A 15,999-nucleotide genomic window follows, 5' to 3' on the forward strand; every position below is an offset into this window, starting at 1 on the left:
GGGCTGAGGCTGTGCACAGCTCCGTGGGGCGTGGGAACCCAGGCTCTGGTGAGCCACGTGTGTGCAGGGTCTGCAGGCGGCAGGGCCCAAGGCCGAGGGGCTGCCGGAGAGAAAACAGCAGGACTCTAGCCCTTGAAGCAGAGAAAGGTCCCAATAAACACAGACCCCTCCCATGGCAGGTGGTGTGGAGGGACCAGCCCTGGGCCCTCAGCTGGCTGGATGACCCTCAGCAAATTCTTAACCTCAGCTGCTTGCCCATCTCTGAAATAGGTGAGAATTCCTATCTCGTAGGGCAGTCGGGGCTGCAGACAGGACACGCCCGATCGGGTAGGAGGCCTGGATTCTGGGCTCAGCTTGGCTGCTGCAAGCCGGGGGGAAGGACCTGGGGGGTCTTCACGTCCTGAGACCTTTTCTCATCCACGGAGCAAGGCTGTTAGACTAGACCTAGCCAAGGACTCCTTCAGCCCCGACTTTTCAGGGTGCTGTGCGGCTCGAGAGCTTCCTCTGGACGGCGGCGGGACCCACAGCCTGGGGCTCATGGCGGTCTCCGGGGCCTGCAGGTGGGTGAGGGCTTCCGCATGACCTCCCCGCTTTCATCTGGGCACCTCCAGGCCCCGGGGAAACGGCCGGTAATTAGCCCTTGCAGCAGGATGGAGAGCTGGTAGGCCCTCATTTCCTTCAGCTTTACAGAGGGGAGGCGGGCCGCCCAGCCTCCTTCCCTGCTCCCCTCTCTCAGCTGGGTTCTCTGGCGGTGCCTGCCGGGCTTGGTCTGTTTGGAAAGTCTGGGGAGAGAAAGATGGAGGGGACGCGAGATCCTGCCCCACGAGGAGGGAGTGATCGTCGTGCCTGCCAGCCCGGCGTCCCCCTGCCAGCAGTGACTCACCCCCAGCCAGCCCCGCGGCCCCCAGGCTCTCGCCCAACGAGGATGCTGCTGCCGAGGGACAGAATTTGTCCGAGAGAGGAGGAGGCGAGGGAGTGGGGGCCGCGGGCCGGTCCCCTGCCCCCCGCCCGGGCTCCCTCCCTGTAGGAGCAGCGCCCGGCTGGGCATCACTGAGGCTGGAGACACCCCCTCTGTTCAAACTCATACGCCCACGTCAGGGTGTCTCTTGGAGTGACCATGTGTATGGGGTAGCCCTGCTTTCTGTGCCGGACGATCCTGCTGCCCCCGGGCCGGGGCCTCCTTCTGGGCTGCTTTTCACCGAGGGCTGACTCTAGCCTCTCGGAGAGGCTGCTCTTCCTGGCTCAGATCTGGGGGGACAGGGACTCTTTAGAGGCCAGGGGTGAGGTGGAGGGAAGGCCACTGGCCTGGGCGTGGGGCTCCCCAGCACTGCCCAGCGACCGCTGCTGGCCCTGCATCCCTGCCGGGCCCCAGGTGCACCATCAGACTGGCTCCTCGGCTCTGGCGTCCTGTGTTGTGTGTCCTCCCTGGGGGGAGAGAAGTCGGCACCGCGCCTGTGAAGGGAGAGGACCTGGCCCACAGATCAATGCAAGCGGAGTCCCAGGACGGGCTGCAGGCAGGGAGCTGGGACCGTAGCCCCCGGGCCCTCCTTTGTGAGTGCTCACAAGGCACAGGCATCGCTCCGACAAAGGCAGCTCCAGAGGCCAGGCCCAGGAGAAGGCAGTCACCTGTCACTGTCCCAGTTGGTGGACCCTTGTGGGGGAGGGAGTCAGGCACTTGGTCGCAATGTCCAGAGAGACGTGTCCGTGCAGGGGACTCAGTGTGACCACTGTGTGGTTGGTGGGTGGGACCATTGGGCTTTGCCAGCCCTGGACAGTCTGCAGGGGCCCCTCCCAGATGGGCTCGGGAAGGAGTTCCCCCTCCTCTGAGGGAGGACCGAGCCTGGTTTTACGTCTTCCTTTGGCTTTAATCCACCTGCCACTTCCGGTCAGCGTCTTTCCCCAAGAAGGAGGCTCCCCCGTGATCTGCCTTTGTTCTCACCTTCCTTCTCACACACATGTCACAGTAGAGCCGCTGAAACTTTAGAGGGAAGATTTGAAGAATCAAGGGCAATTGCAAACTTCTTTATTTCGCTCCAGAAGAAAATTAGTGAGTTTTAGTTTTGCCTTTTTTTTTTTTTTTAAACTCCTGACAAGAACTAATCGTCTGAGCCAACAAGACTTTAAAGCCCTAACACTCTAGTTAAAAACAACTAACAGGGGACTTCCCTGGTGGCGCAGTGGTTAAGAATCCGCCTGCCAATGCAGGGGACATGGGTTCGAGCCCTGGTCCAGAAAGATCCCACATGCCGCAGAGCAACTAAGCCCGTGCGCCGCAACTGCTGAGCCTGCACTCTAGAGCCCGCGAGCCGCAACTACTGAGCCTACGAGGCGCAAGTACTGAAGCCTGCATGCCTAGAGCCCGTGCTCCGCAACAAGAGAAGCCACCACAATGAGAAGCACGTGCACCGCAGTGAAGCATAGCCCCCGCTCACCGCAACTAGAGAAAGCCTGCGCGCAGCAACAAAGACCCAACGCAGCCAAAAATAAAGAAAGAAATTTATTTAAAAGGAAACAACAACAACTAACAGACGAGACACCAGCGTGAGAGAGGGTGTGATGAAACGCAGGGGTTTGCAGCATGAGCTCCTTAACCCTCTCCGGGCCTCAGTCTCCTGGTCTGTCATCGGCGGGTGGGACCAGATGACCACCCAGCCTTCCTCCCTAGCACCAGCCCTGGTCCCCAGGGTCCTGGAGGTTTGGGGACGGAGCCCTGGGGTGCTGGGTTAGCAGGCAAGTGCTGGCTTTGCCAGGACCACCACCTTCATGTTTGGGGGGCTGTCGGTGGGAGGAAGTCCAATCCTCAGAATCCCTTGAATTATGGAGCGGTTTGAACGTATACAAGGTAATCCTGTTTCCACTTCCCGACCTGATCCTTCCACCTTGGTGAGATCTGGACGGGTGAACTGGTTCCTGTTATTCCGATTTTATCAACAGGGAAGTCAGGCTACAGAGAAGTGCGGGGGCTTGTCCGGGAGGTCCCTCACCGGTAGAGGGCAGAAGTGGGTCCAGAGCCCAGTCAGCTCCGCGTGGGCTGTCGGGGGACACGAGGAGGAGGAGGAAGGGTCAGGACCTTGTCTCCTGCCCGGCGGGCGAGCGGCAAGGGCTCCAGAGCCCGGAGGGAGGAGGGGCCCTGAAGGAGGCCGCCAAAACAAAGCCCTGGGCAGGTCCTCCAGTGCCTCTGTTTTGATTGCAGCTGCCTTTTGTCACCGGGCTCCGCTGACAAATGCAGCAGCCTTTCCCATAGGTGGATGAGGACCTCACCCCTCCCTAGGGTGGGGCTCAGCCGCCCCCCCTAGGGCCCCGCCCTGGCATGCCGCTACCAAGGTCTTCCAGCCGCAGAAGAGCAAACTTAGCTGAAAATGAAAATCCAGTGGGGCGGGGGTTGGGGGAGAAGGTGGAGACACAGCTGGGGAGGGACGCAGCTTTGGGGGCTCTAGCAGGGGGCACCCCGCGCACACACCTGCACAAGGGCGTGGCCCGGAGTGGGGTGAAGACAGCCTCCTGGGTTTGTTCCGAAGCTCTGAGCTAAGCTGGGGAGAAGGGCGAGTGTGACTCCAGCAGGGCTGAAACGACACTGAAAGTCAGAAGCCTTACAAGGCTGGCTCTAGTTGGGGAAACGGAGAAGCTCAGAGAGGTGAGGTGGCTGCCCAAGGCTGCACAGCCACTCAGGGAAGAACCAGGACTAGAACCCGACCTCTGGTACCCCTGCCCAGTGATCCTGGTCACACTGTCACAGGAAGGGACCCTGGCCACTGTAGGCAACAGAGTTTCATCTGATCGCTGCTGTCAAGAGGTTTTACAAAATCATCACACCAACTATTATTTACTCATTTTTAATGAACTACCTTTTAAATTTCAGTGCATTCATTTTGAGAAGAAACTTTGTATCAGTAACTTGAGAGAAAAACAAAAGTATCCTTTGCCATAAAAGAAGGCTTACCATAATTTAGAATCAATAATAATAAATAGAATGAAAACAAATCATTGTTTAATTCCAAATGGGTAAGGCTTTTTTTCCTTCTGCTCAGAAAGGGAGGTTGGCAGATGTTAAAGACACATCCTGGCACCAACCTGGACCTTCTCCTCACGGTAATCAAAGTGAAAGAGAAGGAATTTTCTGTGAGCCTCAGCGCTACTTACTGGCTGTGCCCTTAAATGCCCTAAAGTCACCTCACGACTGCCGATGGAGCCTGGCCCACACTTGGGGGGGTTCTGGGTCATAAGCTCATCATGCAGGGTAATTTTCCCACAGCTGGTCCAGCGGGTCAGGAAGAGCCGAGGGCCAAGGAGAAGGGTGACCAGGTGGCACCCCCTCCCCTCACCGGTGACTGCCGTGTGCCCAGCTGAAGGCCTTTTTGAATGGAGCATTTAGATATTTTCTTTTCTTTTTCTTTTTTTTAATATTTATTTATTTAGGCCACGCCAGGTCTTAGTGGTGGCATGCGGGATCTTCGTTGTGGCATGTTTCTTGGTTTTTTTTTTTTTTTTTTAGTTGTGGCATGCAAACTCTTAGGTGCAGCATACATGTGGGATCTAGTTCCCCAGCCAGGGATGGAACCTGGGCCCCCTGCATTGGGAGCACAGAGCCTTACCCACTGGACCACCAGGGAAATCCCTTGAATGGAGTATTTAAAGATGAGGATTCCGGCCAAGGTCTGTGGCCCTCTGTACTAACCCAGGGCCTGCTGGGCACCAAGCCCTGCAGGATCAATTGCTCCTGGGGAGGGTCGGCAGGAGACCCCAGGCTCTCCCGATCTCCCTGCAGCCCTAAGCAGCTCTGGGAGGCCCACAGAGCTGGGGGAAGGGCGAGGTGCCATGGGCAGAGGCCTGGAGGGAGCTGGGGGCCTCGGGACAGGCCCTTCTCCTCCCTCTGACTGCCCCCGAGGCTGGGAGGGAGGTGGCTCAGCTTCTAGATCCCCAAGAAGCTCAGAAGACTCGGCTCATTGCAGGAGACTCCGGGCTCGGCCTCAGTCAGCAGTCTTGACGTGATGTCCTGATCTCTCAGGGCAGCTTGTGTGCACCAGGAACAAGCATGGGTGCAGGGCATGGGGGCCCGCACTCACTCCTCCATGCCCTCCCTCTCGAGACCCCCCCACCCCGGCCAGCCCTGCTGTGATCACAGGCCGCCTCGCCCGTAGGCGTCTCTCAGGACAGAGGGCCTTCCAGCCGGGCTCTGTGGGCAGTAGAGCCTTAGCACGTGTCACACAGCCGTTCAGCCGCACTCTTCTTAAACGTTTCCCACCGTCAGCCAAAGAGGAGGAGCAGGCATCTCTTGTGTCTGGGGCTCTGGGGAGGGGTTTCTAGGTGATGGGCCAGCGAGTAGCCCGAGGTGGTGGTGGAGCCTGTCCTGCAGAAGCTCTGGGCCATTTAGACTTCACTCATGTCACCAGACTCTGGTGGCCAAGTGGCTGGAGGACGAACACCGGGAAGGTCGGAGGCCTGGGTCCTGGTTCAGGGTCTACCCCATCTTAGCCTCAAGTTCTCCGAGCTTAAGAGGTGCTCCCAGAATACAGACGCTGCTGCCTGTCCTGGTACCTCCTCGGCTAGGCGGAGGACGGAGGCTGTGAGGTTCCAGCAAGAGGATGAATGGGAGGGCTCTTTACAAACTGTGAAGTACCAGGCCTGCTATGGGGTTCTTAGGATAAGCTCAAGGCACTTCCAAAGACCTACCTGCCTGAGTCCACCCCCAGCCAAGTGGTGTGTGTCCCACACAGGCAGGTGTGCACGTGGAGTGTGTGTGTTTGTGCACGTGGAGTGTGTGTGTGTGCACGTGGAGTGTGTGTGTATGCACATGCACACAGACTCGTCTTCCAGTCGGGGCTGTGTCACCAAGCCCTGGAGGGCCCAGCCAATCGTCCCTTCTTTCCTGTGAAATTTTTGGCTGTCTCCTCAGTGGGAGTGGCTTTTTCACCAAGGAGTCTCCAAGGAGCTCTTTTTTGGCCAAGGAAGAATCCGCTCCTCAGGATGTTGCCGTCTTGCAGCGTCTGGCCCTCCTCTTACGGCTGGCAAGTGCCTCCTGGCTCAGGGCTCGGGTGGCAGTTCAGGGGCACCCCCAGTCTCCCTGCACAAGGTGGGGTGCCTGGCCCAGTGGGAGCTCCCTGACCCTCAGGTCCGCTGCCTCAGGAAGCGGGCACTTCCTCGAGGTTCCGGGAGTTCTTTCACATGGGAACCTTGGAGGGGCCCTCACCTCCCCAGGATGAACCATCACGGGGAAGAAGGGGTCGGCCTCTGGGTTCCCAAGGGACCACAGAACACAGGGCTCCTGGGGGGCAGGAGGACCGGGCCTCGGACACTTCTGAGCCCGAGAGAGGTGGCCGAGGTGCAGGCATCCTTTGCCTCTTGGGACTGTTGAAAGCTGCCTCTGAAAGACAGACACCTGCCGGTGGGTACTTCCCAAAGTGAAGCCTGAGGTTTCCACGAAGAAAACCTGAGGTCCTTGTCGCACAAACCCATCCTGGCGGGTCAGGAGCTGAGAAAAGCCCACGTCTCAGGTGTGCAGGGGGAGAGGTCCAAGAACAGAGTTTCAGGAAATAGTTTCTCCCACAGTTTAGTGATGAAACAGGGAGCAGGATGTGAAGGCAGAGCTGGATGCTGGAGCTGGGAGCTGGGTGCTGGAGCTGGGAGCTGGGTGCTGGAGCTGGGAGCTGGGTGCTGAGCTGGAAGTGGGGTCCTAGAGCTGGATGCTGGAGCTGGGTGTGGAGCTGGGAGCTGAATGCTAGAGCTTTGCTGGGTGCTGGAGCTGGGAGTGGGATCCTGGAGGTGGGTGCTAGAGCTGGGAGCTGGAGCTGGAGCTGGAGCTGGGTGCTGAGCTGGAAGTGAGGTCCTAGAGCTGGATGCTGGAGCTGGGTGTGGAGCTGGGAGCTGGATGCTAGAGCTGTGCTGGGTGCTGGAGCTGGGAGTGGGATCCTGGAGGTGGGTGCTAGAGCTGGGAGCTGGAGCTGGAGCTGGAGCTGGGTGCTGAGCTGGAAGTGGGGTCCTAGAGCTGGATGCTGGAGCTGGGTGTGGAGCTGGGAGCTGGATGCTAGAGCTGTGCTGGGTGCTGGAGCTGGGAGTGGGATCCTGGAGGTGGGTGCTAGAGCTGGGAGCTGGAGCTGGAGCTGGGAGCTGGGTGCTGGATGCTGGAACTGGGTGCTTGGTGCTGGAGGTGGGTGCTGGATGCTGGAGCAGCTGGGTGCTGGAACTGGCACCGTTGTTTTTTCAGACATCACGTCACGGAGACCAGCTCTCGGCAAGGTGCTGGGGCACACAAACACACTTTGTGCCCCCCGTTCCCGCCCCGTCGCCAGTAGCAGCAGGAGCCACGGTGGGCCTGACCCTTGCCCCCGGCCTGAGAGGCAGACTTGGAGCCTGGAGCCTGGAGCCCAGGAGGTCAGGTGACTTCTTTCCCCAGAGTTGTGACCTCTGTCCCTAGAGAGAGCAGCACCTCCGTGAAAGACCCACAGGCTACAGCCTGGAGCGTCATAGGCGCTTTTCTACTTGGGCTTCATGGTCCAGATACTTCAGAAAACTTTTCTGAATTACCCACGACAGTTCTTACTCCTGCCCTGGTCGCTGGGAGTTCAGTCCTGACCCTACAAGGTTATAAGGGATGTGCCGTTATTTACCAGCTCCCTGGTGAAACCTCTACTCTCAGAATGAACGTCAAAACTTTCTTCTTTTTCATATTAAAAACATTCAGGTGATAAAAGATGCCCAGCCCCCGGCATTGAATTTCAGTTTCAGATTTCTGTGGTGCCTCCCCTGAGCCTGGGAGCCGGGCCTCCATCAGTGTTGTCCAGTTCGCAAGCCGGGGTCCCCCCGGGTGGGCACTGCTGGTCACTGGGTGCGGGTGACGGACTGTCGGGGGCAGCTCCCCCCGCCCTGAGGGACGGCCTGGCCGGGGTGCCCACAGAGCCTCCTCCGGGCCCACACGGCAGGGCCTCCGAGCCGAGGGGCTGCTCCGTCTGTCCTCCACGCTCCGCACGAAGCCGCGTGCCAGGGGAGGAGGGGAGGGCCGGCCCAGGGCGGGACCCCTGCTCCTAGCCAGAGAGGGAGTGGTGCCCGGGGGGATGCGAGGACCGGCACTCCCCCCGGCCAAGGTCCCACCTTTGGTGACTCAGGCCGGTGGTTACCACGCTGATGCAAACTGCCAAGCAAGCAGCCGCCCCATGCCCGGGGGAGCCCCTCACACCCTGGGCCCTAAGTTTCCCCCCCCCCCGGGAGCCCTTGCTGGGAGGGGACCTGTGCCCTCCAGACCCCCCGGGGCCACCACGCAGCGTGGGAAGACCACCTGCTGCGGTACCATCTCAACCGCACCCCCAGGGGGAGGGAGGCTTGCTGTCTGCCTGCTGCGCCGGGGGCCCGGCTGGGTGCTGAGTGGGGTGGCAGGTGCAGGGAAATGGCCGATGGGGTCTGTCCCTGAGGCGTCTGTAATCCGGATCCTTTCTCAGGAGCCCCCTCCCTGGGCCACGAGGGTGAGGACCCCGTGAAGTGGCCCACGCGCTGGCTCTCACGGGAGGGCATTGGACGTGACTCTGAGCGCACCTGGGCAGGAGGGTCTGGGCGTGTCCGCCCAGAACAGGTTTGTCCAGCCCTGCCTGCCTGGTGAAGCTTGGTTTCAGAAAGGGCTCATCAGCAGACACAGACCCTCTTTTCATCCGGGCCCGCCTGGCGCGCCCCTGGCTGCTGCAGACCGAGTGGGGCTTGTGGGGGGCCGCCCGCACTCAGTGCTTTGAGGCCCTGGGTCCTGGGCTTCTGTTGCTTTACTTTGGCCCAGTCGCCCTGTAGGACCGGCTTCCTTGCTTGCAAATGAGAGGGTTGGCCTCTGCGAGCTTGCTGACTTCGGGAGGGATAGAAAGAGAGATTACATTGAGGGCCCAGGGCGGGGTGAGGGCACTCAGTGGGCGGCAAAATCCCCCTTTTCCACAAAGGAAGGGGAGAGGGAGAGAAAATGGGTTATAAGACCAAAGTCACTAGCAGAGCAGGGCGGGGCTCCGGGAGGCTCCCTGGATGGTTCCAGGTGCTGAAATGTATCTCTCTGGACACACTGCCCAGGCGTCCCTGAGGCTGCCCGGCCCAGCCTGCTCTCTGGCTGAGGGGTCAGCTGTGCTCCCGGGAAATTAAGTGTCTAGCCTCTGGCATGTTTTGATCCATGGGCCATCCCACCCGAGGCCAGAGTTTCCCAAGGAAGCATGAGATGACCAGACCACAGGGTGCGTGTGTGTGTGTGTGTGTGTGTGTGTGTGTGTGTGTGTGTGTGAGACTGTCCTTTGTTGCCACAGCAGAGGATACTGCCAGCAGATGACTCTCTGAGCGTGGGAGTGGGTCCCGGCCTGGCCAGCACCATCCCGTGCTGCCTTTCTCCCTGGTCTAGTCCGGCGGCTGCTCGGGATCCACTAGGCAGCGTTTGGAAGCGTGTGGGGTGTTCTCTCTGGTCAGAGTGGCTGTGAGGTGTTACTGGCATTTAGGGCCTGGGGGCCAGGGCACCAGACCTCCCACATTGCTTGGGGCATCCTATACAGTGAAGAATTGTCTGGCCTGAAGGCCGACATCGCCCATGTGAAGAAACACCAGGCCGTTTCTTCATAAAGCCACCCATCTGGGTGGACCAGTCTCCTCTGTTTTTCTGAAACCCATGGAGGCTGTTCTGTGGCTGTGGGGTGAGAGCAGCCTGGGCCCAGGAAGCCAGCATGCACCCCTTTCCCAGGCCGTCCTGGCTGCCTGGATTCCTCCCCCTTCCTGTGCCCACCCGGCAGCTCCTTCGGCAAGACCCAGAGGCGGCCACCCTGTCCCCAGTCTGAGCGTCAGAGGGACACTTACATCATGCTCTGTGCTAAGCGCCTCTCAAACATCCGTGCACCGAATTCTCCCAACGGCCCTGCACACCGGGCACAATGATGCCACTTTACCAATGAAGAAACCAAGACGCACAAGCCCAGGGCCACTCATCGGGCAGTTGACATGGGCGGAGCTCAGCCCAGGCCATCTGGCTCCTGAGTCTGTGTTCTTGGCCCCCGAGACTCCCTCTGCTGCCGAAGTCTCAGCCCACCGAGCCCACAATACCCCTGTCATTTCAGGCGGATAGAAGAAAAGGGGCAAAGGGCACAGGCGTCAGCTAGGCCACGGGCTGCCTGCTCTGGGAGGGCTTGTCTGCGCCTTGGAGGGGAGCCCAGGCCCCCCGTGCGCTAGGAGGGGCTGGTGCCCGGCCGAGAGGAGCCCTTGCTCACGCTTGTCAAAGTGACAGCAAAGGTCCTGAGGGCGGGAGAGTTGTCCACAGCTGGCTTGGCCACCGCCAGCCCGCCAGCAGGCCGTGCCACAGGAACCAGGTGGGGTGCACGATGCGGCTCTGGCTGAGAAATGCTGCCCCGCGGGGCCGCTGCCTCCCCCCATACCTGCCCTCCCGCAGCACAGCCGGCACCCCGGCCCCTGTGGGCAGCGGCCCCCGACCCCTGGCCGGGGCAGGAGAGCAAGCCCTGAGCTTCGTCAGCAGGGCGGCATGTGCGCTGGGTTTGGGCCAGGGAAGCGTGTGGCCTCTCCGGCGTCACAGTCTGGGGTGACGACCAGGAGTGTCATCACTGAGGCCCAGGGGGGCCCAGCCTTCCCTCCACGGCGCCGTGTCATCTTCCTCCCCCAGAGGAGGGTGGGGTGTGGCCGCCAGCCTGAGGCCTGGAGGCCTAGTTGCGTGTTTCTCGTGTTTCTCGTGTGCCGTGCAGGCTGCCCACCGAGGATGGCCAGACGGCGGCCACCCCGCTGCTCTCTACCTCTTCTTGTCCCTTTGTGCCCACCCTGCCCCACACACCAGTTCCCTTTGGAGTTGGCTGGCTTGACCCAGTTTGGGGGTGAATGCCTTGCCCGCCTGAGTGCATAGCTGCCCGCGTGGGTGGAGCTGACCAGAGCACCTTGGCCAAGGTTGACAGTGGGTGGCTTCTGAGCGCTGGGTGTCACTGCTGATGGAAGGTGACCCACAGGCGGTCTCCTGCTCCAAAGGCTTTCCCTGCAGAGAGGGACGGGGCCCGGCCAAGGGCCAGTGGCTAGATCTGGAGTGGAGGGGAGTTCCCAGCCGCCCGGCGACTCCCCTGTGTGTGGGCACTTACACACACGCGCGCATGCACGCGCGCGCGCGCACACACACATGCACACGCGCGCACACACGCACATACATGCACACGCACACACACACGCTCACTCACGGGGTGGGGCGGGCAGGCTCTGGGCTGCTGGACTGGCCCCAGCTCATCCTGGCAAAGCTGAGTCCCAGGTCAGCCCCTGTGCGGAGACATTTTCTCAGGCTGCATGTTGATCCTCTAGTCTCGGGACAAGTCAGAGCAGGCAGACCCACCGCCCGCAAGCTCCTGGGAAAGCTCCTTGGACGGCCCTGTGAGGGCTTCGCCCCCACCAAGTCTCCGGCTTTGCAGGCTCTTCCCAGGGCACCTGACTCCCCAGCTGGGCTCACACAGAGCCCTGGGGGTGCCTCATTATTATAAGTTTCCTGCTGGATTGAGCCTTGTCCACCTCTCCCCTGCTGCCAGCCTGATGGCACAGCCTAGGAGGCCGCCCTGCACCCCTGCTGCAGCCCCGGGCTGGCCTCCATGGGTGCAGGAGGCCCAGGGAGCAGTATATTTTCCCCCTCTGGCCTTCGAGGGGTCCCCCTAGAATGCCTCTTGCCATTTGCTTCTTGGCTTGGCAGACAGGAGGCAAAGATGGGGAGTTTGGCGGAGAAATAACAGTGGAAAGAAGTTCTGGCCAGAGTAGGAGAAATTTCCCTGTGCGGAGTACAGGCGGCCAAGGCGATCAGGAGCTGCTGGTGTCTGGGAAGTGCACGGGGCGGCAGGGCGAGGGCCTGGGGGCTTGCGTTCAAGTCCCACTGTTGCCCTGCCCTCTGTAGGAAGGCCCCCTCTCCTCCCTGGACCTCTGACTGCCTTCCTGGACCGGGCCCACTGGGACCGGATCAGTGGCTGTCAAACTTTTTTGGCTACAATGCACAGTATGAAGTACATTTTACATGATAGCCCAGTCCTTTCTACCTGCACTGCACTCTGATATTTTTTATTCCAGTATATATTATTCAATCCCATTTTTTAAAAAAAGATGGTCACAGTCTGCTAAATTGATTTCATAATCCATAATGGGTCACAGCCTGCAGTTTGAAAAGTAGTCTGAGATGCTGGCCAAGGTTCCCTCCACACCAGACGTCCCGGGATTCTCTGAGCATCATCACGGGGGCAGCCGGGGGCTGAATCCCGAGGCCGGCTGGACCCAGGATCCCGGGTTGGGACCCTCGGCTGAGCCTCTCTCCCCTTCTCTGGCCAGATCTACAATGGGACCCTTAAGAGGGAGGCAGGCAACAAGCGCTTCAGCTCCTACAGCCAGATGGGGAGCTGGGGCCGGCAGTACCCCCGCAGCAGCTGCAATCCCCCTGGCGCCGGCAGCGACATCTGCTTCATGCAGAAGATCAAGGCCAGCCGCAGCGAGCCCGACCTCTACTGCGACCCCCGCGGCACCCTGCGCAAGGGCACGCTGGGCGGCAAGGGCTGCAAGACCGCCCAGAACCGCTACAACATCTACAGCACCTGCAGCGGCCAGAAGGGGGTCAAGAAGTACCCGGTATACCCGCCCTCCTGTAGCTCCAAGCAGGACCCCGTGTGCGTCCACCCCATCTGCTGCACCAAGGACCAGTCCTTCAGCCACTCAAGGGCCAGCTCCAAGTGAGTGTCACTCGGCGGGGCGGGGGCGCGTGTGGGGCATGGGAGACAGACCGTTAGCCCGGGAAGTTCTCAGCCTGGAGACACTGAACAAACCTGTCGAGTGTGTGAGTTTTCAAGGGTCACAGGTAATGAACAAGCAGAGGAGAATCAGAAGCTAGCTGGGCCAGCAGTTCTCAAAGTGTGCTCCTCTGGCCAGTAGCCTCAGCATCACTGGGGAACTTGTGAGAAACACTCCTGTCAGGCCCTCCCAGACCTCCAGCTCAGAAACCCTGGGAAGGGCCCGCGGTGTGTGCGTTACCAGCCTGCAGGAGACGGAGACCCTGCCAGGGTTTGAGAATCCCTGGGCTTGGGTGTGTAAACCTCTCCCCACGTTGTGAAATAGCAAAGGCATGTGCCCTGGGGTCAGCAATGGGAAGGAGCCGGGTCCATCTTACAGGGCAAAAGACATAAAACTGGTAGGATCTAGTGCCAGGGGTGGGAATGCAGGAGATGGAGTGGGAGTCCTATAGAGAGCCCTGGGCACAGGGTGGCTTGGGGATGGCCGCGGTGTCTCGAGGGTCTTGAGGCCCCTGCCCTCCAGGGCTCAGAGCCCCATGGACCTCGGAGCTGTCCTCTGTCACCACTGAGTGGTCCTTTATTCATGTATTTGACATTCACTGAGCGTGTGTGGTCTGTGGTCAGAGCGGGGAGACAGCCACGAAGAGACCGCCAGCCCAGGGCTATCCTGCAGCTGCAGGATTAACCCCCTGCCATGGAGCCCACGAGCCTTGCAGTCTTCATCTCTCACCCTCAGAGCCCTTCCAGGCTAGAACCTGAGGAGAAACAGGCACAGAGACATTAGGTAGCTCGCCCAAGACCACACAGCCGAGGCCACACCCTGTGCCCTCCCCTACTCGCCACGCTGTCCCGATCATAAGCAGAACCGTTATAAAGCCGGCCCTCTCCTGGCTACTCAAAGGCCGTCAGGGGTATTTAGGATGCTCCAGAGAACTAAGAAGCCTCTCTCCATGGACAGGGCAGCGCCTGGCCCTGGCTCATTGCCCCAGACTGGAGGCCCCAAGAGGACAGGGTCAGGTGAGCCATGGAGGGCGTGAGTGACAGGCCGTTTGGAGGTGACGTTCGACTGGCAGATTCTGGGCGACAATCTCTCAGTGAGGACGGGGGAGACTGGGGAGCTCTGCCCCATGGGTGATCCTTCCAGAAACGGAGTCGGGCACCCGCTATGGAAAGGCATGAGGCTGGTACCCATGAGGAGTGTTTCTCCCTCTAGAAATGCTGGGAAGATTTCTAGGCGGGGAGGGCTGGGTGCCAGGAAGGAGCTGTCCCCGCTGTCTTGTGGGACCCAGGACACGAGCAGCTGGGGAGGCAGCCTGTAGTCAGCACCCTGGGAGCTGGTGTGGGTCCTGGAAGAGAGGTTTCCTTTCCCTGGGAAGACAGTGGGTCTTCAGTGGGTCACGGGGGTGGTGAGGGGAAGGGATAGAGATGCCCCTGAGCCCTGATCAGGGCACAGTGCAGAGAGCAGTCTTGCTGGAGAAGACCCACGTTAGGGCTAGAGAGTGTGCAGGACACAGCAGAGCCAGACTATTGGGCTAGAACATGATTGTTCTAGTTTTGTGGCTCAGAAAAGCTGATTATCGGCCATTTAGTGTGGTTCGACCTGACACGTGCCCTTGGATATCCGTTTAAGCAGTTTGAACTTGAACTTGCGGTATGAGAAGCTGCTGATGGGGACAACACAGTGAACAGAGCGTTAAGACTGCTCATCTGGGAAAGGGGTGTAACATTTTGGGTGGGAGTGCTCGGAGAAGACACCAGCTGCGGGGGTCTCACTGCAGTCCCAGTGAGAGTGACTGTGGTCAAAAGGAAGGCAGTGGCCATGAGGATGGAAGAAGGAGTAGGTGTGAGAATTGTTGTGTTAGAAGAATTAGCTAGACTTAGAAATGAAGGGAGGAGAGAGAGATGGATGCGTGGATGAGTGGGTGGGTGGGTGGATGGACGGATGGATGAATGGAGAGAAGATGGGTGGATGATGGATGGATGGATGGATGGATGGGTGATGGAGGGATGGAGGGAAGGAGGGAAGGAAGATGGATGGATGGAGGGAGGGATGGGTAGATGCCTAGATAAATGGGTAATGGATGGATGGAGAGAAGATGGATAAATGGATAGATGGATGGATAAATGGATATGTGGATGGAGGGAAGATGGATGGATGATGGAGGGAGGGAAGGAAGATGGCAGGGCATGGATAAATGGACAGGCCCCCAGCCATTCTCTTCCATGTTCCCAGTACCAGGCACAGACATGAGAGATGGCAGAGTGGGTGGAGAGCTCCCCCTCAGGAATAGAGCGGAGCTTTTTCTCAGGGCAGAGGTAACTTGCTGCTTGGACATGAACCCATGACAGGGCCTCGTCCCAGCAAGTGTTCACGGTGGGGTGAGCCTTCCCCCTCCTCTGGAGGAGCTGTCCACAGCGGGGCCTGGGGCTGCCTCATTCTGGCTCTCGGGCATGCAAGGGGGATTCCAAGCCCCCGTAACCCTCCCACACCCCACACCGCCCGTCCCCACAGGATCTGCAGCGAGGACATTGAGTGCGTCGGGCTGACCATCCCCAAGGCCGTGCAGTACCTGAGCTCCCAGGACAAGAAGTGCCAGGCCATCGGGGCCTATTACATCCAGCACACCTGCTTCCAGAATGAGTCTGCCAAGCAGCAGGTAAGTGGCCTGGGCAGGGCCTGGGCAGGGCCTGGGCGGGGCAGCCTGACCCTGCACTTGAGCTGGTGGCGGCATTTGCCGTTGGCTCCTTCTCCCCACAGCCCAGCTGCCTGCGGCCAGGAGTGGGCCTGGCACTGCCCGAGATCAGAACGGGCATCTTAACCCTCTGTGGGAGCACAGCCCCTGGTGGAGGGGACGCCACTCGGCCATGTTTCCTCTGTTGGTCGTGGAAGAGACACTTGGTGACGGCCACGGGTTCCAAAGAGACCCCTGCTCAGATTCCACCAAGGAGGGACGTCTTCCTCCACTTCAGCTTCCTCCCCCTACCCCTCTCTCTGTTTCGGTCTCTCGTCTGTCTCTGTCTCTATGTCTCTCTCTGCCTGTGTCTCTCTATGTCTTTGTTTCTGTCTCTTTGTCTTTCTCTCTGTCTCTGTTTGTCTCTCTCTGTTTCTCTCTCTCTTTCTCGGTTTCTGTCTCTGTCTCTGTCCCTCCGTGGTGCCATCCTCTCTCACCAGGCTTCTGTGGTGGAGAACAGGGCTGTCTGTGCCTCTAAGTGTGGCTGGCAGGAAGGACTCATCAAGTCCTCCGCTGTCAGCCCAAGG

The 15,999-nt window shown here is 59.8% G+C and overlaps 1 protein-coding gene across 1 annotated transcript in view; it reads left to right on the forward strand.

The window, feature by feature from the left end:
- The window catches only part of PKP1 (plakophilin 1), a 39,196-nt gene that overhangs the window by 12,703 nt on the left and 10,494 nt on the right, over positions 1 to 15,999 (forward strand). The window contains exons 3-4 of the mRNA XM_060088691.1: positions 12,289 to 12,683; positions 15,253 to 15,397. Coding sequence (XP_059944674.1) covers positions 12,289 to 12,683; positions 15,253 to 15,397 — 540 coding nt within the window. The remainder of the gene's footprint in view (positions 1 to 12,288; positions 12,684 to 15,252; positions 15,398 to 15,999) is intronic.

This window comes from Mesoplodon densirostris, chromosome 2 (assembly GCF_025265405.1).
Source record: "Mesoplodon densirostris isolate mMesDen1 chromosome 2, mMesDen1 primary haplotype, whole genome shotgun sequence".
NCBI classification, from domain to species: domain Eukaryota; kingdom Metazoa; phylum Chordata; class Mammalia; order Artiodactyla; family Ziphiidae; genus Mesoplodon; species Mesoplodon densirostris.